Source organism: Tursiops truncatus, chromosome 1 (assembly GCF_011762595.2).
Source record: "Tursiops truncatus isolate mTurTru1 chromosome 1, mTurTru1.mat.Y, whole genome shotgun sequence".
Classification (NCBI taxonomy): Eukaryota; Metazoa; Chordata; class Mammalia; order Artiodactyla; family Delphinidae; genus Tursiops; species Tursiops truncatus.
In genome coordinates, this window is record NC_047034.1 from 20,272,051 (window position 1) to 20,288,405 (window position 16,355).

General features: G+C 36.2%; 1 protein-coding gene across 6 annotated transcripts in view; it reads right to left on the minus strand.

Annotated features, from left to right (window-relative positions):
- The window catches only part of TAF1A (TATA-box binding protein associated factor, RNA polymerase I subunit A), a 34,317-nt gene that overhangs the window by 1,660 nt on the left and 16,302 nt on the right, over positions 1-16,355 (minus strand). For all 6 annotated transcript variants that reach the window (XM_073800564.1, XM_073800571.1, XM_073800568.1 and 3 more), the window contains 5 exons: positions 11,792-11,922; positions 10,855-11,013; positions 4,336-4,402; positions 3,110-3,233; positions 1,445-1,599 (listed from right to left, as the gene is read on the minus strand). In XM_073800564.1, the coding sequence (XP_073656665.1) occupies positions 1,445-1,599; positions 3,110-3,233; positions 4,336-4,402; positions 10,855-11,013; positions 11,792-11,922 (636 nt within the window). The remainder of the gene's footprint in view (positions 1-1,444; positions 1,600-3,109; positions 3,234-4,335; positions 4,403-10,854; positions 11,014-11,791; positions 11,923-16,355) is intronic.

The following is a 16,355-nucleotide window of genomic DNA, read 5'->3' on the forward strand; positions in this document are numbered from 1 at the left end:
GTCACAGGGCAGCCAAGCAGCCTGAACTGTTGGGAGGAAAGGCCCCTCCAAGGAGAAATGGGCCTGGTTCACCTTGAGCAGAGCATGGGAGGAAGGGCAGCCACCGTACCCTACTCCAAGCTCAAAGCAAAGGGAGGCCATGACTAAAATTCGAATCCCAGGATGTACTGAGGGTAACCAGATCAAGTACAAAACCCAGCACAACTCCCAATAGACTGACTCAACCCCCATACTAACACCCTGAAAGAAGAAAAGGTGAGTCCATTCTCAGACATTTTATGCCTGATATTTGCAGGATACCTCAGAATGTATAAAGCACTTTGATGTGATGTTTGTGTGATGCTTAACAATCCCGTAAGCAAATAGGGCAGGTGTTACACTGCCCATCTCAAACAGAAGGATCCCAAAGGTTAACTGCTTGACCTAAGTGACATGGCAAGTAAGGGACAGAATTGGAAGTTAACCCAGGTCTCCCGACCCAACTCAAACACAGGTACCTTTTGATATCTGTACCAGGAACCTCTACACTCATAAAGTAGAAAGTCACAGTCCAAATCACATTTGTTTCTTGTCATCAGTACATCAGAGAGAAATTTTAAAAACTACTTTCATGTTTGCTAATCCTTTTCCTCCCATAAAATCAGTATTTTACTAATCTAAGTAACCATCTGAAACATTAACTGAGAATACTAATTCCAAATCAATACAAATTATACCTAAACCGACCTGAAGAATCTCTTTAGGATACTTTAAACTCTCTGGCCACATAGTGCTTACTCATGGCCACTGTGAGGTCACTTTCTTCACCTCTGGACACGTTCTGTGGCAGTCTCATTTCAGTACTGGCTACCTTTCTATATTTCAGTGGTACAAAGCAGGTAAGAGTTTTAACAGTCAAGATATTCCCCAAAGAAAAGACCAATTTCCCTTTCTTTTAAGAGGACTTTTAAGTAAGTTAATAGGAGGTATTTTTTTTTTTCTTTTCTGAAGGGAAGAAAATGTCTCATCCTTACAGCAACAGGTAAGTAAATATAAATAACATAAAGCTGTCATAAAAAAATGAGGTCAATAAAGAATATTTTTCTATGTCTAATATAGTAGATAATCTCAGTAAACTTTCTCTACAGCACAGCCAAATGGTCATTTGCTGTGAAAACGGTGCATCCTTTATCTTAATGGCCCCTAAAGATACTCAAGTTAGAGCATAAAAACCAATGACGATCAACAATATGAAATCACTGTTTCTAATCCATGGAAATTCCCTACAAGCAGATCACCTGGCCCGAATTCAGTATTCATTTTTCCACTCAGCAGTTATTTTTCCATCATATAATACTCTTAGATACTGTTTAGGTAAACTCTAATATGAATGAATGGTCACACTTTGTAATTTCAAAATCACCTGAAAGCTATGGCTAGATTAAAAAGAAAACAAAACATGTACCTTTTCCTAACAATAAGCCAGCTACCAAAGCTTTCTCACAAGCTAAAGCTTTATCTTCCTTCCAATCACTTTTTGCCCGAAAGTAGCTGAAGTGAAAGCTTGGCCACCAGTTTTTCCTGGAGTTCCACTCTTCTTGAACCCAGGCAAGATGCCTCCTGGAAAAGAAAAGTGTCAAAAGGGAAGGTCAGTGATGGAGACAGACCTATAGTGTCAGAATCTGAACTTAAGTAGGGTCTGTGGAAAGATGACAAGGAAGATGTTTCCAAACTAGCTTCCAAGTATAGCCATGGCATAGCACACGCATGAAAGCAAATCCTTTTTTGTCCTCTTTGATCTCCACGTCCCATTTTCCATTTAATGAAAGAGCCAGTTCAGTACAGCACAGCAGTTAACAGCATAGACTCTAAGGTCAAAATCTCAGATTCAAATCCCAGATCTTCCATCTACTATCTATGTGATCTTCGGCACGTTGCTTAATCTTTCTGAGCCTCAATTTCCTTGAGGATATTAATGGTGCCCCTCTCACAGCACTGTTATTAGGATTAAACTGGTCCATAGTATAGCAAGTGTCATATAAAGCTCTTTGCATGCTGTCTGGTACAAAGTACATTTTCAACAAATGTTAGCTATTGTTATTTATTCCTTAAAAGTTACTTTAAAACCTTACTCTAAAATTATATGCTACAAAGAATTACTATCCAAATTGAGATGGCATTATTCCACAAACACAGGAACACATAGGTTTGACAGTTGAACCCAGGCACTGCTAAGTATTCCTCAATAATTTAATAGAGCAAAGACTTATTTAGTACCTATTTGCCCCTGTGGCAAAACTTCTAGAGGTTTAAAAAGTGAGCAGCACATTTCTCTGCCTTCAAGAACCTTGGGGTTAGTAAGGGTTTGTACAGTGCTTTAGATTTGGAAAGTGGTTTACAGGGAGTACATCAACATATCACACCAAAAATACTTCCTAATCAAGACTGTTCTAAGGTCAAGTCAGGTCTGAAACCTGAAGCAAGTTCCCACTGATAATGAATTTCCTAAGCAACTAAAATGGATATAATAAATCAATGAAATTTAATTTTTGTGATATCTTTTATTCTCTCACACACAAGGTAAAAATGACAAGGGCCACTCCTTTTCTTTTACTCAAAATGTGGCACTGATGATTATTTTGATCAGAGGGATAGCTTTAGATACCCAGCTCACAAGGGACTTAATAAATATTTGCTGAATGAATAACCGTGACGATTTTATGAGGTTCTAAAAAAACCCACTGAAAATGACTGAGAACTGTTGGGAGAAAAGCTGCTTCCCATGTGATCTTACAAGTTGATGACACAAACAGCTTTACAAAGAATCTAGTGAAGAGTGGAGGTGACCCCTTCTGGTCCCTATTTCCAATTAGAAAGCACAAACTTAGCTCTTAGCAGAGTAGTGGTAAGGGCTATTACCCATTTTGATAGCACAAAAAATCTGGATAGAATTTTTGTATGTTTTACTTGTGACTTCCTATTTCCTGTTCTTCTGACGTACTCAGAAGAAAACAGCTGAAGACACAGTTCAAGATACCCAAAAACATAAACAAAGAACTGTATTAGCTAAAATATTATAAAACATTATTTATGCTGATCCAGTAATAAACACTGTATGTTTCTTACTTACCCCATTAAAGTCTGTCTGAGATATTTTGCCAAATATTTCCAAGCAGTTATATTTTTAGTGCATCCAGCAAAATCTAAGACTCCAAATAATACCTCCAACCCCAGTTTATGGTGTTCTTCGTTTTCTGCAATGGTCACAACAGTTAGAGTTTACAGAAAGCACTGAAGAGCACAAAGCTAAAAGATTATATTCCACTGATAAAGTATCACTGAATCATAAGCCTTCTAAGTTAACAGTTTAAAACAATTCATTATGATCATACTCTCCTGTGATGAATCTGAAGAATTTGATAATTTAGTCCACATTAATGAAGGCAGGGTGGTGAGTCTGACCTCTATATGGGTTTATACTACTGAGAACATTACTTAAGGTACCGGCCCTATTTGGGCATTTTATATATGTTCTCTTCTATTACGAGAAGAACCGAGGTAGTCCCAGTACCTACTGGACTTAGCAAGCAGATTTCCTATGAAGAATTATGTTCTTTTCTATACTGAGGTGAATCCCAGTAAAGATTAAGATGAGCTGAATCATATAAATTGAAGCCGTTTTTCTTTTGCAACCATTGCCTAAATTCTATAGCAGAGGTTAGCACACTTTTTCTGTAAAGGGCCAGACACATTTAAGTTTTGCAAGCCTTACAGGCTGTCATAACTACTCAACACTACTGTCATAGGGCAAAAGCAGCCATAGACTGCTTTTATATTTTTGTATATAAATAAATGGACATGGCTGTGCTCCAAAAGAACTTGATTTATGGAAACAGGCAAGAGGGAACTTCCCTGGTGGTGCAGTGATTAAGAATTCGCCTGCCAATGCAGGGGACACAGGTGCTACCCCTGTTCCAGGAAGATCACACATGCCACGGAGCAACTAAACCTGTGCACCACAACTACTGAGCCTGCGCTCTAGAGCCTGTGCACCACAACTACTGAAGCCCGTGCACCTAGAGCCCATGCTCCGCAACAAGAGAAGCCACCACAATGAGAAGCCCACGCACTGCAACCAAGAGTAGTCCCTACTTGCCATAACTAGAGAAGGCCCAGGTGCAGCAACGAAGACCCAATGCAGAAAGAAAGAAAGAAAAGAAAGGAAGCAAGGAAGAAAGATAGAAATATTAAAAAAAAAAAAAAACAGGCAAGAGGTGGTTCTGGCCCATAGCCACAGTATGCTGAGCCCCAGTCTACAGCTTGTCTGCACAAAGAGATTTAAAACAAACTACTTACCTGATTTTCTCAGTAATCTATGGAATTCTAGCATCAGTTTATGAGATGGTACAATCTGATACAAAATCTGGAAGAAAAGATAATCTTGTAATTTTTACACATTCGAAAGGCGTTTCTCTAATTTCAGCTTACTTTCAAATAAAGTTCTTACTATCTAATATGCCCTTGGTAAAGGAATCAAGGATTTAAAAGATACTTTGCTTTTTTTTTTTCTTGCGGTACGCGGGCCTCTCACTGTTGTGGCCTCTCCCGTTGCGGAGCACAGGCTCCAGACGCGCAGGCTCAGCGGCCATGGCTCACGGGCCCAGCCGCTACACGGCATGTGAGATCTTCCCTGACCGGGGCACGCACCCGTGTCCCCTGCATTGGCAGGCGGACTCTCAACCACTGCGCCACCAGGGAAGCCCAAAAGATACTTTGCTTTTATCCAGTTCAATTATGGTATAGAAAGGTGTTCTACGTAAAGCTATTTAAAAAAAAAAATCCCTCCTAATAACAAGATAGTTGGTTGGGAGGGTGGGGGGATGTGGATAGATGGAGACATTTTATTTTCTCTATACTTATACTGTTTACCACACTTAAAAACTTAATTTCTTTTCAGTAGCCAGGACTGAGGAAAAAAATAAAAAGAGAATCAATATCACATAGGAAAAATATTTAATATTTATTGATCACAAAAGGTCACAGAATATACAAAACAAAACCCAAAAAAGGCAAGGCTAGTTATTTTGGAAGATTGTGTTCAGGAACACAGTACATTAAGAGTATTCAAGTCAATATTTTTACAATCTTTTTACACAATAGGGACAAGTTAAAGGTTTTTCTTTCTAAAAATAGGATGGACAATTTTTATGAATATGCAAAAAATAGGACTGAAAGTATATTTCTCACTTAAACACATTTAATATTAGAGATGAATTTATTCTGTCTGCTGCTGAGGTAATTTAACCTTACACTGAAATAATTTCCCACAAAATGAAAAGTAAATTTGTTAATTTCTCTTAATAGTTTTTAAATTAGAGATCAAACAACATGATCAATATACCAATATCAGAGAGTATTATTAAAACTCAGTTTTTACAAAATCACATTTTCTTTTTTGATTTAGGGAATTTTGTATATGGTTCAATTCACTTAGATTTTTAAAAAATATTTTATTGAAATATAACATATATACTAGAAAGGTACACAAATCATGAGTGTGCCATTCAATAAACTTTCACAAGTTATACACACTCACATAATCAGCACCCAGATCAAAAGATAGAACACTATCAGAACTCTGGAAGTCTTTCATCAGTTTTGTAAAATTCTTAGCCATTGACTCATTATTCTCTTTGCCTGTTTGTTTGCCTTTGAATCCCATTCTCTCTCCTTTCCCTGGGCTCCAATTACAAGTAGTTCAGACCTTTCACCAAGTCCTTTGTACACTCTTTTCTTTACTTTTTATCCTTTTTGCTCTTCCTTCTTTAGCCTGATTTTCTACACAGTTCATTAATTCTCTCTTCTGCTATGTTCAATCTATTTAAACCCATTTATTGAGTTAATTTCAAATACTGTATTTTTCAAAAGGAAAACCAGAATTTCTCTAAATCTATCTTGTCTTGAAGATAAGTGTTGAATACAGTTATTTTCTATTCCATTTTTTTGAAGTCTTTTCAGAACACCATTAATGAATGACAACCTGAGTGAAGTTCAGCATCTTGCTTTTGTTGTAACTGTCCTTAGTATTTTCTTGCACAAATGGGTAAAGAGAAATCTTGAAGAGTAAAATTAAAATAGCAACTTTAAAAGTATATTACGCAGTTTGCAAGTAAGACTGTGGTACTGATATTAAGATAGACATATAAATCAATGGAACAGAATTCAGTGTCCAGAAATAAACCATATATATCCATGATCAATTGATTTTGACAATGGTGCCAAGACAATTCAATGGGAGTAAGAAAATTCCTTTCAACAAACAGTGCTGGGACAACTGGATATCCACATGGCAAAAGAATGAAACTAGACCACTACATCACACCACATACAAATATTAACTCAAAATGGATCAAAGACCTAAAGGTAAAAACTAAAATTATAAAACTGTGAAGAAAACCTAGGTGTAAACATGTGTTACCTTAGATTAGGCAATAGTTTCGTAGATATGACACAACTAAAGCACAAGCAACCAAAGGAAGAACAGTAAATTGGACTTTATCAAAATGAATCATTTTTGTGCTTCAAAGAACACTATTAAGGGAACTCCCTGGTGGTCCAGTGGTTAGGACTCGGCACTTTCACTGCCGAGGGCCTGGGTTCAATCCCTCGTGGGGGAACTAAAATCCCACAAGCCGCACCACTCAGCCAAAAAAAACCCATTATGAAGAAAGATAAAGATAACCCACAAAAAGGGAGAAAACAGAAAATAGTTGCAGATCATATACCTGATAAGGGTCTAGTACCCAGAAGGGTCTAGTACCCAGTTCTTTATATATATAAAGAACTCTTACATGTCAACAACAAAAAGGTAAGCAACCCAATTAAACAATGGGCAAAGGAATATTTCTCCAAAGAACATAAACGAATCGCCCATTAGCACATGAAAAGTTGGTCAACATCATTAGTCATTAGGGAAATGCAAATCAAAACCACAATAAGATACTACTTCCCATCTACTAGGATGGCCATAATAATAATACAGTAACAAATATGAGCAAGGATGTGGAGTAATTAGAACCCTCATACATTGCTGGGGAGAACGTAAAGTTGTGCAGCTCCTTGGCAAAACAGCTTGGCAATTCCTCACAAAGTGAAACATAAAGTTAGCATATTCTGGTGATTCAGCTTCAAGGTATGTATACCCAAGAGAATTGAAAACGTATGTCCCACAAAAAGTTTTACACAAAAGTTAACAGAAGTATTATTCATAATAGCTGAAAAGTAAAAACAACCCAAATGTCTATCAATTGGTTAATGGATAAACAAATGTTGTATATTCATACAGTGGAATAATATTGAGACATAAAAAGGAATGAAGTACTGACACATGCTACAACATGGATGAACTTAAAAATATGCTAAGTGAAAGAAACCATTCACAAAAGGCCACATATTGTATGACTCCATTTATATGAAATGTCCAGAATAGACAAATCTATAGAGACAGAAAACAGATTAGTGGTTACCTAGGGTTTGGGTGGAGAGGGTAGGTGTGGGCTAATGGGCACAGTATTTCTTTGGGGGGGTCATTAAATGTTCTATAATAGATTATGATAATGGTTGCACAACACTGTACATATACTAAAAAAATTGGATTGTGCATTTAAAACAGTGAATTTTATGTTATGTAAATTCAATCTCAAAAAAGCTGTTAAGAAAATGTAAAGTGCCTTGAATCAAGAATAAACCAGATTTTCTTTAAAAACATTTTTTTAAGTATTATGCAGTAAAACAAAGCCTGTTGAAAACTTTATAAAATGTACAGTTTCCACATCTGAAGGTTTGATAATGTCAATTTTGATGACTATACAAGTACAGATTAGAGCTAATTGGCTTTTTAAAAGGAAGACTGGTAGAAAAGGATTTTTCTCAGTCATTTGTATAGGCTGAAAAGGACCTTTCTTTTTCCTCTAAAATATGATTAGAAACTGACCATGAAATATATAAAGAACTCCTAAATTCAATAACAAAAAACTGAAACACCTAGTTCAAAAAAGGGATGTAAACAGACATTTCTCCAAAGAAGGTACACAAATAACCACTAAGCACATGAAAAGATGCTCAACGTCACTACCCTCAGGAAAATGCAAATCAAAATAAAAATGAGATACCGCTTCGTACACCTCAGGAGATCTATTATCAACTTCTTAAAAAAGAAAAGTAACGAAGTGTTGGTGAGGATGTGGAGAAATTTAAACCCTCATGCACGGCTGGTGGGAATGTCAAATGGTACAGCTGCTATGGAGACAGCTTGATGGTTCCTCAAAAGGTTAAACAAAGAAGTATCATATGATCCAGCAATTCCACTCCTAGGTATATACTTAAAATAACTGAAAGCAGGGACTCAGACACATACTGTACACCAATGCTCATAGTGGAGTCATCCACAAGAGCCAAAAACTGAAAACAACCCAAATGTCTACCAAGAGATGAATGGATAAATAAAATGTGGAATATATTTGTATAATATATATATATATAATAGAATATTATTCAGGCTTAAAAAGGAAGGAAATTCTGATACATGTTATAACATGGATGAATCTTGAAAACATTATGAAATAAGCAAGACATAAAAGGACAAATACTGTATGATTCCACTTAGATGAGGTTCCTAGAACAAGCAAATTTATAAAGAGACAGAAAGTAGAATAGAGGTTGCTGTATGCCTGAAACTAACACAGTATTGTAAATCGATTATACTTCAATATATTTTTTAAAAAAAGTAGAATAGAGGTTACTAGGGGTTGGGGGAACCTATTGTTTAATGGATACAGAGTTTCTGTTTGTGATGATGAAAAAGTTCAGGAAGTAGACAGTGGTGATGGTTGCACAAAATTGTGCATGTACTTAATGGTAATGCCATTAAAATGTGCACTTGAGGGACTTCCCTGGTGGTTCAGTGGTTCAGACTTCAAGCTTCCAATGCAGGGGGCACAGGTTCAATTCCTGATCAGGGAACTAAGATCCCAGATGCCAAATAGCGCGGCCAAAAAAAAAGAAAAAATGTGCACTTGAAAATGGTTAAAATGGTAAATTTCATATTACATATATTTTACCACAATAAAAAAAAATTTTAAGGAATACCATATACAGTAACAATCCCAAACTTGAAAGACTTAGGGGTAAATTTAACAAAATATATACACTAAAAACTACAAAACATTTCAGAGAGAAATAAAATACCTAAATTAATGGACAGACATACCATGTTCACAGTTTGGAAATCTCAGTATTACTAAGATGTCTATTCTCTCAAAATTGATCTACAGATTCAAAATCCCAACAAGATATTTTTTGTAGCAACTGACAAACTGATTTTAAAATGTACATGAAAAGTCAAAAGACCTAGAGAAGCTAAAAGTAATTTTGAAAAAGGACAAATTTGTATGACTTTCATGACATGATTCCAAGACTCGCTGTAAAGCTACCATAGTCAGGATGTGTGGTATTGGTATACGAATGGAAATACACATCACTAGAACACAATAGAGTCTATATGCATGGTCAATTGATTTTCAACCAAGTTACCAATGTAATTCAACAGGTAAAGGATAGTCTTTTCAACGACCCTTACCTCACACTACACAAAAAAATTAGCTCAAAACCTGTCCCAGACCTAAACATAAAACTGTAACACTTCTCGAAAAAAAAACACAGAAGAGAATCTTCATTATCTTGGAGTAGGCAAAGATTTCTTAGACAAAAAATACTAACTGTAAATGAAAAATGAGTAACTTGTACTTAATCAAAATTAGAAATTTCTGCTCTTTGAAAGATACTGCAAAGAAAACAAAAAGGCAAGCCACAGACTGGGAGAACATATTTACCATCCATATACCTGACAAAGGACTTGTACCCAGATTATATAAAAAAAACAATAAGACAAATCAATAAGACAAATAAGAGAAACTGAACTTTCATACTTTGATGGTGGGAATGTCAACGGTATAGTCTCCTCAGAAAACAGTTGGGCAGTTTCTTAAGTTAAACATATACCTTCCAGCAATTCCACTCTTAGGTAACTACCAAAGAAAAATGAAAATATATGTGCACACAAAAACTTGTACATGAATGTTCACAGTGGTATTCATAATAGCCAAAGAGTGAAAATAACCCAAATGTCCATCAAGAAGTGAATGTATAAAAATGGAATAATACTCAGCAGTAATAAGGAACAAATTACTGATACAATAATATGGATAAATCTCAAAAACATTCTACTGAGCAAGAAAATCCAGACCTAAAGAAAAAAAAAAAAGAGTACATACTGTCAGATTTCATTTATATGAAATTCTAGAAGAGATAAAACTAATCTATAGTGACAGAGAACAGATCAGTGACTGCCTGGGGCCAAGAGTACATGGGCGGCTTGGCTGCAAAGGGAAATGAGGGACTTTCTAGGGTGATGGAAATGTTCAATATCTTAATTATTATGGTGTTACATGGATGCATATATTTGTAAAAATGCATCCCAGTGTACATTTAAAATATCTGTTTTATTGTATGTAAGTTAAATTTCAATAAAGATGATTTCCTAAAAAAAAGCAATGCAGAACTTTCCAACCAGGGTGACAAAACAGTTTCTGAAATATTGATCCTCTCCCCTCCGTCTCACTTGGGCAGAAGATGGGGGAATGGTAGTGATGGGGGGTCTGCCGGGAGGCTGCAGCCTCCTGTCTTTACCTCAGTGTGCCATACATACACTGTCATTTTCTCTGGATGTTACAACATGAAAGTTGGGAAGCAGTGACCTAAGAATGTCTTAAAGTAGATCCCCAACCCTGTTCAAACACTGACATAAAAATTCTCTACCTTAAGCACACTTATCAGTTTCTCTCTTGGTGCCTTCTCTCTCTTTAAAAAGTTGTATAAGTAGATATGAGCATTTGGATTTGATGGGAACTTTTCATCATAGGCGTAATTGGTAAGCACCTCTCGGGCTCCATCTTGATCCCCATAGAATTCCAGCATCTATATAAAATAAGTCATGATATCTTAGCTAAATTCTGTAAGATAGCTATATGAAATATCATGTACAACTTAACTTTATTGATGAGCACAAAAAAAGTCATACAACTGAAAAACAGCATTTACTATATAGGGAACAATAGTGATGCCAGTTTTTGCTTCCAACAGCGTATGTTACAACCTCCATAGAACACAGAAGATCATAAAAAAGGCCTACATGGTTTCCCATTTTTCCCTTATCATATTTCGTTACTGAAAAATGCAGCAACTTCAACATAAGAAGTGTTCCTATGAGAAATAAAGTCTTCAAAGTAGGGCACATTAGGACCAAAAAAAGACCATACGATGCAACTAACCTCAGTGCCCTACATAACTTTAGCCACAAAAGGAGTGCATAAGGAATTATAATTCCTTTCCTTTCATTCCTTCCCGTCCTGACACAGGAATTTCCAGATTCACTAGCATACGGTTTCAGAGATTATCTTCGGACAGCATAATTATCACTTTAGCACTAATGAAACTTTCAAAAAGCAAGGGACTTCAGCATCCATGGATACTGAGGGACTACTGTATTTGGCCATGACACATTATCCAACGGTGAAAATAAACACAGTAACGTTTACAGTATATTGGTAAAATAAACAAAACTTATTCAGACCAAAAAGAAGCATCATATTCTTTTAATTTTTAAACAATTTTTTCCATTAGTTCCTTTCTGATCAATAAAGATTAAGCTTATAACAAAATGAAACTAATAAAACCTTATGAAAAGTTTACTTACCTCTACATAACTCTTCACAAAAGGGTCCCAAACTCCAGGGATCTGAATCAATGCACAAAGGTTTATAGATGTCTTCCAGCTGTGGTTGAGCATATTCTGGGACGCTGTGTTGTAAGCATAATCATCCTCATCTGTCCAAAGACAAAAGATTTTTTGAAGTATTCAGTACTGAGGACTTCTGCAGAATCAGTACTCAGTAACCTACCCACAAGAAAAGCTCAGACCCTGATGGCTTCACTAGTGAATTCTAACAATCACTTCAAGTATAGTACTAATTCATCACAAACTCTCCCCCTAAAAAAGGACAGAGAGAAAACACTTCGCAACTGATCTATGAGATCAGAATCACCCTGATACCAAAACCAGACAAAGACAACACAGGAAAATTACAGACCAATATCTCTTATAAGTATAGATGCAAAAATTCTCAACAAGATACTAGCAAACTGAATCTAGCAACACATAAAGTGGGACCTATTCCAGGAATGCAAGGTTGTTTAACATCTGAAATCAATTAATACAATATTCCAAATCAACAGAATAATGACAAAAACCTCATAACCATCTCAATTGTTGCAGAAAAAGCATTTGGCAAAATTCAATAACCTTTCATGATAGACACACTGAACACCTAGGAAAAGAAGGAAGTTCTTCAATCTGATAAAGGGCATCTTATGAAAAACCCACAACTAATATCAGAATTGATGATGAATGACTGCATGCAAGAGAGAATGTCCTCTCTTGCAACTCCTATTCAACATTATAATGGAGGTTCTAGGCAGGGCAATTCAACAAGGAAACAATACAAACAATGTCCAGATTGGAAAGGAAGAAGTAAAACTATCTCTACTTGCAGATGACATGATCTTGTACATGGAAAATCCTAAGAATACATTAAAAACTTATTATAACTAATAAATGAGTTGAAAGTTGCATAATATAAAATCAACGCACAATAGTCAATTGTATATCTATACACCTGCAATGAACAATCCAAAAATGAAATTAGGAAAATAATGTCATTTACAATAGCATCAAAAACGATAAACTACTTAGGTATGAATTTTACAAAAGAGACATAAAATTATAGTCTGAAAAGTAGTATTGTTCAAGGAAATTAAAGAAGACCTAAATAAATGGAAAAGACATCCTGTGTTCATGGGTTGGAAGATTTATTAAATTAATCTATAGCTTTAATGCAATTCTTATCAAAGTCCCAGCTGGCTTGTTTGCATAAATGACAAGCTGATCCTATAATCCATATGGAAATGCAAGGGACCAGGAATAGCCAAAACAATCTTTAAAAAGAAGAACAAATTTGGAGGATTCACACTGTGACCTCAAAAGTTACTATAAAGCTACAGTAATTAAGACTGTGATATGGGCATAAGTATGGATATATATAGATCAATGGAAGAAAATTTAGAGTCCACAAATAAAACTTCATATATGGGCAACTGATTTTTGATAAGGGTACCAAGACAATTCAGTGGGAAAATAATAGCCTTTTCAATAAATATGCTGGAACAACTGAATACCCACATGCAAGATAAAGTTGAACCCCTATTTACCTCACATGATATAAAAAAATTAACTCAAAATGAATTAGAAAACAACTGTAAAACTATATAACTCTCAGAAGAAAACATGTCTAAATCTTCGTGACCTTGGAGTAGGCAAAGGCTTCTTGGATGCGACAACAAAAGCACAAGCAACAAAGGAAAAAACAAACAACTTCATCAAAATTAAAACCTTTTGTGACTCAAAAAACACCTAAGAAAGTAAAAAAGATAACCCACAGAATAGAAAAAAAAACACTTCCAAATCCTACACCTATCTGAAAAGGGACTTGTACCTAGAATATATAAAGAACTCTTACAACTCAATAATAATAAGTAATTCAATTAAAATAGGAGAAAAGGATCTGAATGCAAATTTCTCCAAAGAAGATATACAAATGGCCCACAAGCACATGAAAAGATGCTCAACATTATTAGCCTCTAGGGAAATGCAAATCAAAACCACAAGATACTACTTCACACCCAGCAGGACAGCTATATCAAAGACAGATAATGGCAAGTGTTGGGAAGGACATGGAGAAATTAGTACCCTCCTCATACACTGTTGGTAGGAATGGAAAATGGCACAGCTGCTTTGGAAAGAAAACAGTCCAGAGGTCCCTCAAAAGTTCACAGCAACGTTATTCAAAATAGCCAAAAAGCGGAGAACAACCCAAATGTCCATCACCCGATAATGGATACATAAATGTGGTATATCTATACAATGGAATATTAATAAATAAAATAAATAAAAAGGAATGAAGTGCCATTACATGCTACGATGTGGGTGAACCTTTAAAAACATAAGGCTAAGTGAAAGAAGTCAGTAACAAAGAAGTCAGTCCTACATATTTTAGGACTCCATTGTATGAACTGTCCAGAATAGATAGATCTCTAGAGACAGAAAGTAGTTTAGTGGTTGCCTAGGACAGGAGGAACTGGGAAGAGTCGAGAGTTACTGCTAATGGCTACAGCGTTTCTTTCTGGGATGATAAAAGTGTTCTAAAATTGATTGTGGTAATGGATGCACAACTATGAATATTCCACAAACCACTGAATTTATACTTTAAGTGGGTGAATCATATTAAGAATCAGATCTCAATTCTTAATAAAGCTGTTGTTCTTAAAAAAACATGATTACCACACCCAATAAATTGGGTGACATGAAAACTCTGACAATAACAAATAATGAGGAGAAGACAGACAAAAGAAAGCCCAAATCAGACTACTAGTGGAATATAAATTGGTAACCACTTTGGAAAGAGTTCAGCCTATTATACAGTAAAGCTGAAGGCACACATACTCTGTGACAACAATTCTACTCCTAGAAATACACACATATGTGTATCACTACACATGCCCAAGAATTTCAAAGCAGCATTAATTATAATAGCCCCAAACTATTAACAACCTAAATGGCCATCAATATATAGAAGGAATAAATAAACTGCATGAATATCATACAATGTATGGTTTTACAACAATAAAAACGAACAAACTAGAGCTAATTCAACTATATGAACACATGTTAAATGCTGAACAAAATATGCAAGGCCCCAAAAGAATATATACAGTGTGAATCGAAATATGACACTGAGATATAGGCAAAACTAAATTACAGATACATACTTGAGTGGTAAAAGTATTTAAAGAAAACAAGAGAGTAATTCCCCTTAAAGTCAGGACAGTCTTCTTGAGACACTGGGAGGAGGTGTGATTAGGCACACATGGGGAACTTTTAGGGGGTCAGCAATGTTGTGATCCTTAATCTGGGTGTAGTTACATGGATGTTTGCTTTATAATTATCCATGCTACCAGACATTTGTTTTACACACTGTTTCAGGATATATTTCACCATCTTAAAGGTTTAAAAAGAGAATCAGTCTTTCGAAAGCAACAGCTGATAGAAGCACAAAACACTTTTTGGTACCAGTGCCACTTTTTGGCCAAAAAAGTAGCCCCCACCCCCAAACAGGGATTGGTATTCTCTTCCCAGTGGGTCAATTGAATAAATATCAATATGAGCCTGGAAATGAAGTGGTAACAGGAAAGTAGGTATGAAATGATATTCAAAAAAGTGGTTAAGATCCCTGAGTAAGTACAAGTTAGGTATGGATTTACCATGGAAGGGGATTCCCAGCCACCAAGTGCATCAAAGCCAATGAGCACAGGCCACAGCAGCAAGGAAAAATCCCAAACCAGCTCTGAGCATACATTCACATGTTCCATTCTTATGAGTTGGTTATACAGAACTAGTCCTAACTTTTTTTTCTCATTAAACAGACACATGAGGTTAAAGACCATCTAAAGAGCGCCACATATTATCCCATCTTTATCTCTTGTTGCTACAGAAGAGTGTCAGCTGCAGAAGGTACTGAATTATCTATCCATGGGAGTGATGGTGTAAATGCCACATTCCAACTGCTTTAATCATCATATATTTGCTTGAGTTCTACTTAAAGTGTAAGAAGAAAAGTAAATACTGACTTTAAAACTTACCTAAATCAGTATCAGCAAGCCTTTACGGCAGGCATTATGGCAAGGTTAGCAAAAGAAACAGAGGACAGATATATGACCTCAAAAGACTGATGAGTCTAGACAGGGAGATACAACAAAAAACACACATGAAAAATCTTAGAATGACTAAAAAGCAAGAGGTGAAGAGTCAAATGATATAGGCTGAACATGCAGCTGATATGTTAGACTTAAGGTAAAAGAAGGCGGGGTCTAATGAGTCTTGAAGGGCAGATGGCATTCTAGAGGAGGAGAATGCACAAAGGCCTCACAATATTATCATGATGAAGACAGCATTTCAGAAGTGTCTTGGGGGAGATCAAAGATGGGAAACAGGGGCTTCCCTGGTGGTGCAGTGGTTGAGAGTCCACCTGCCAATGCAGGGGACATGGGTTCATGCCCCGGTTCGGGAAGGTCCCACATGCCGCGGAGCGGCTGGTCCCGTGAGCCATGGCCGCTGAGCCTGCACATCCGGAGCCTGTGCTCCGCAA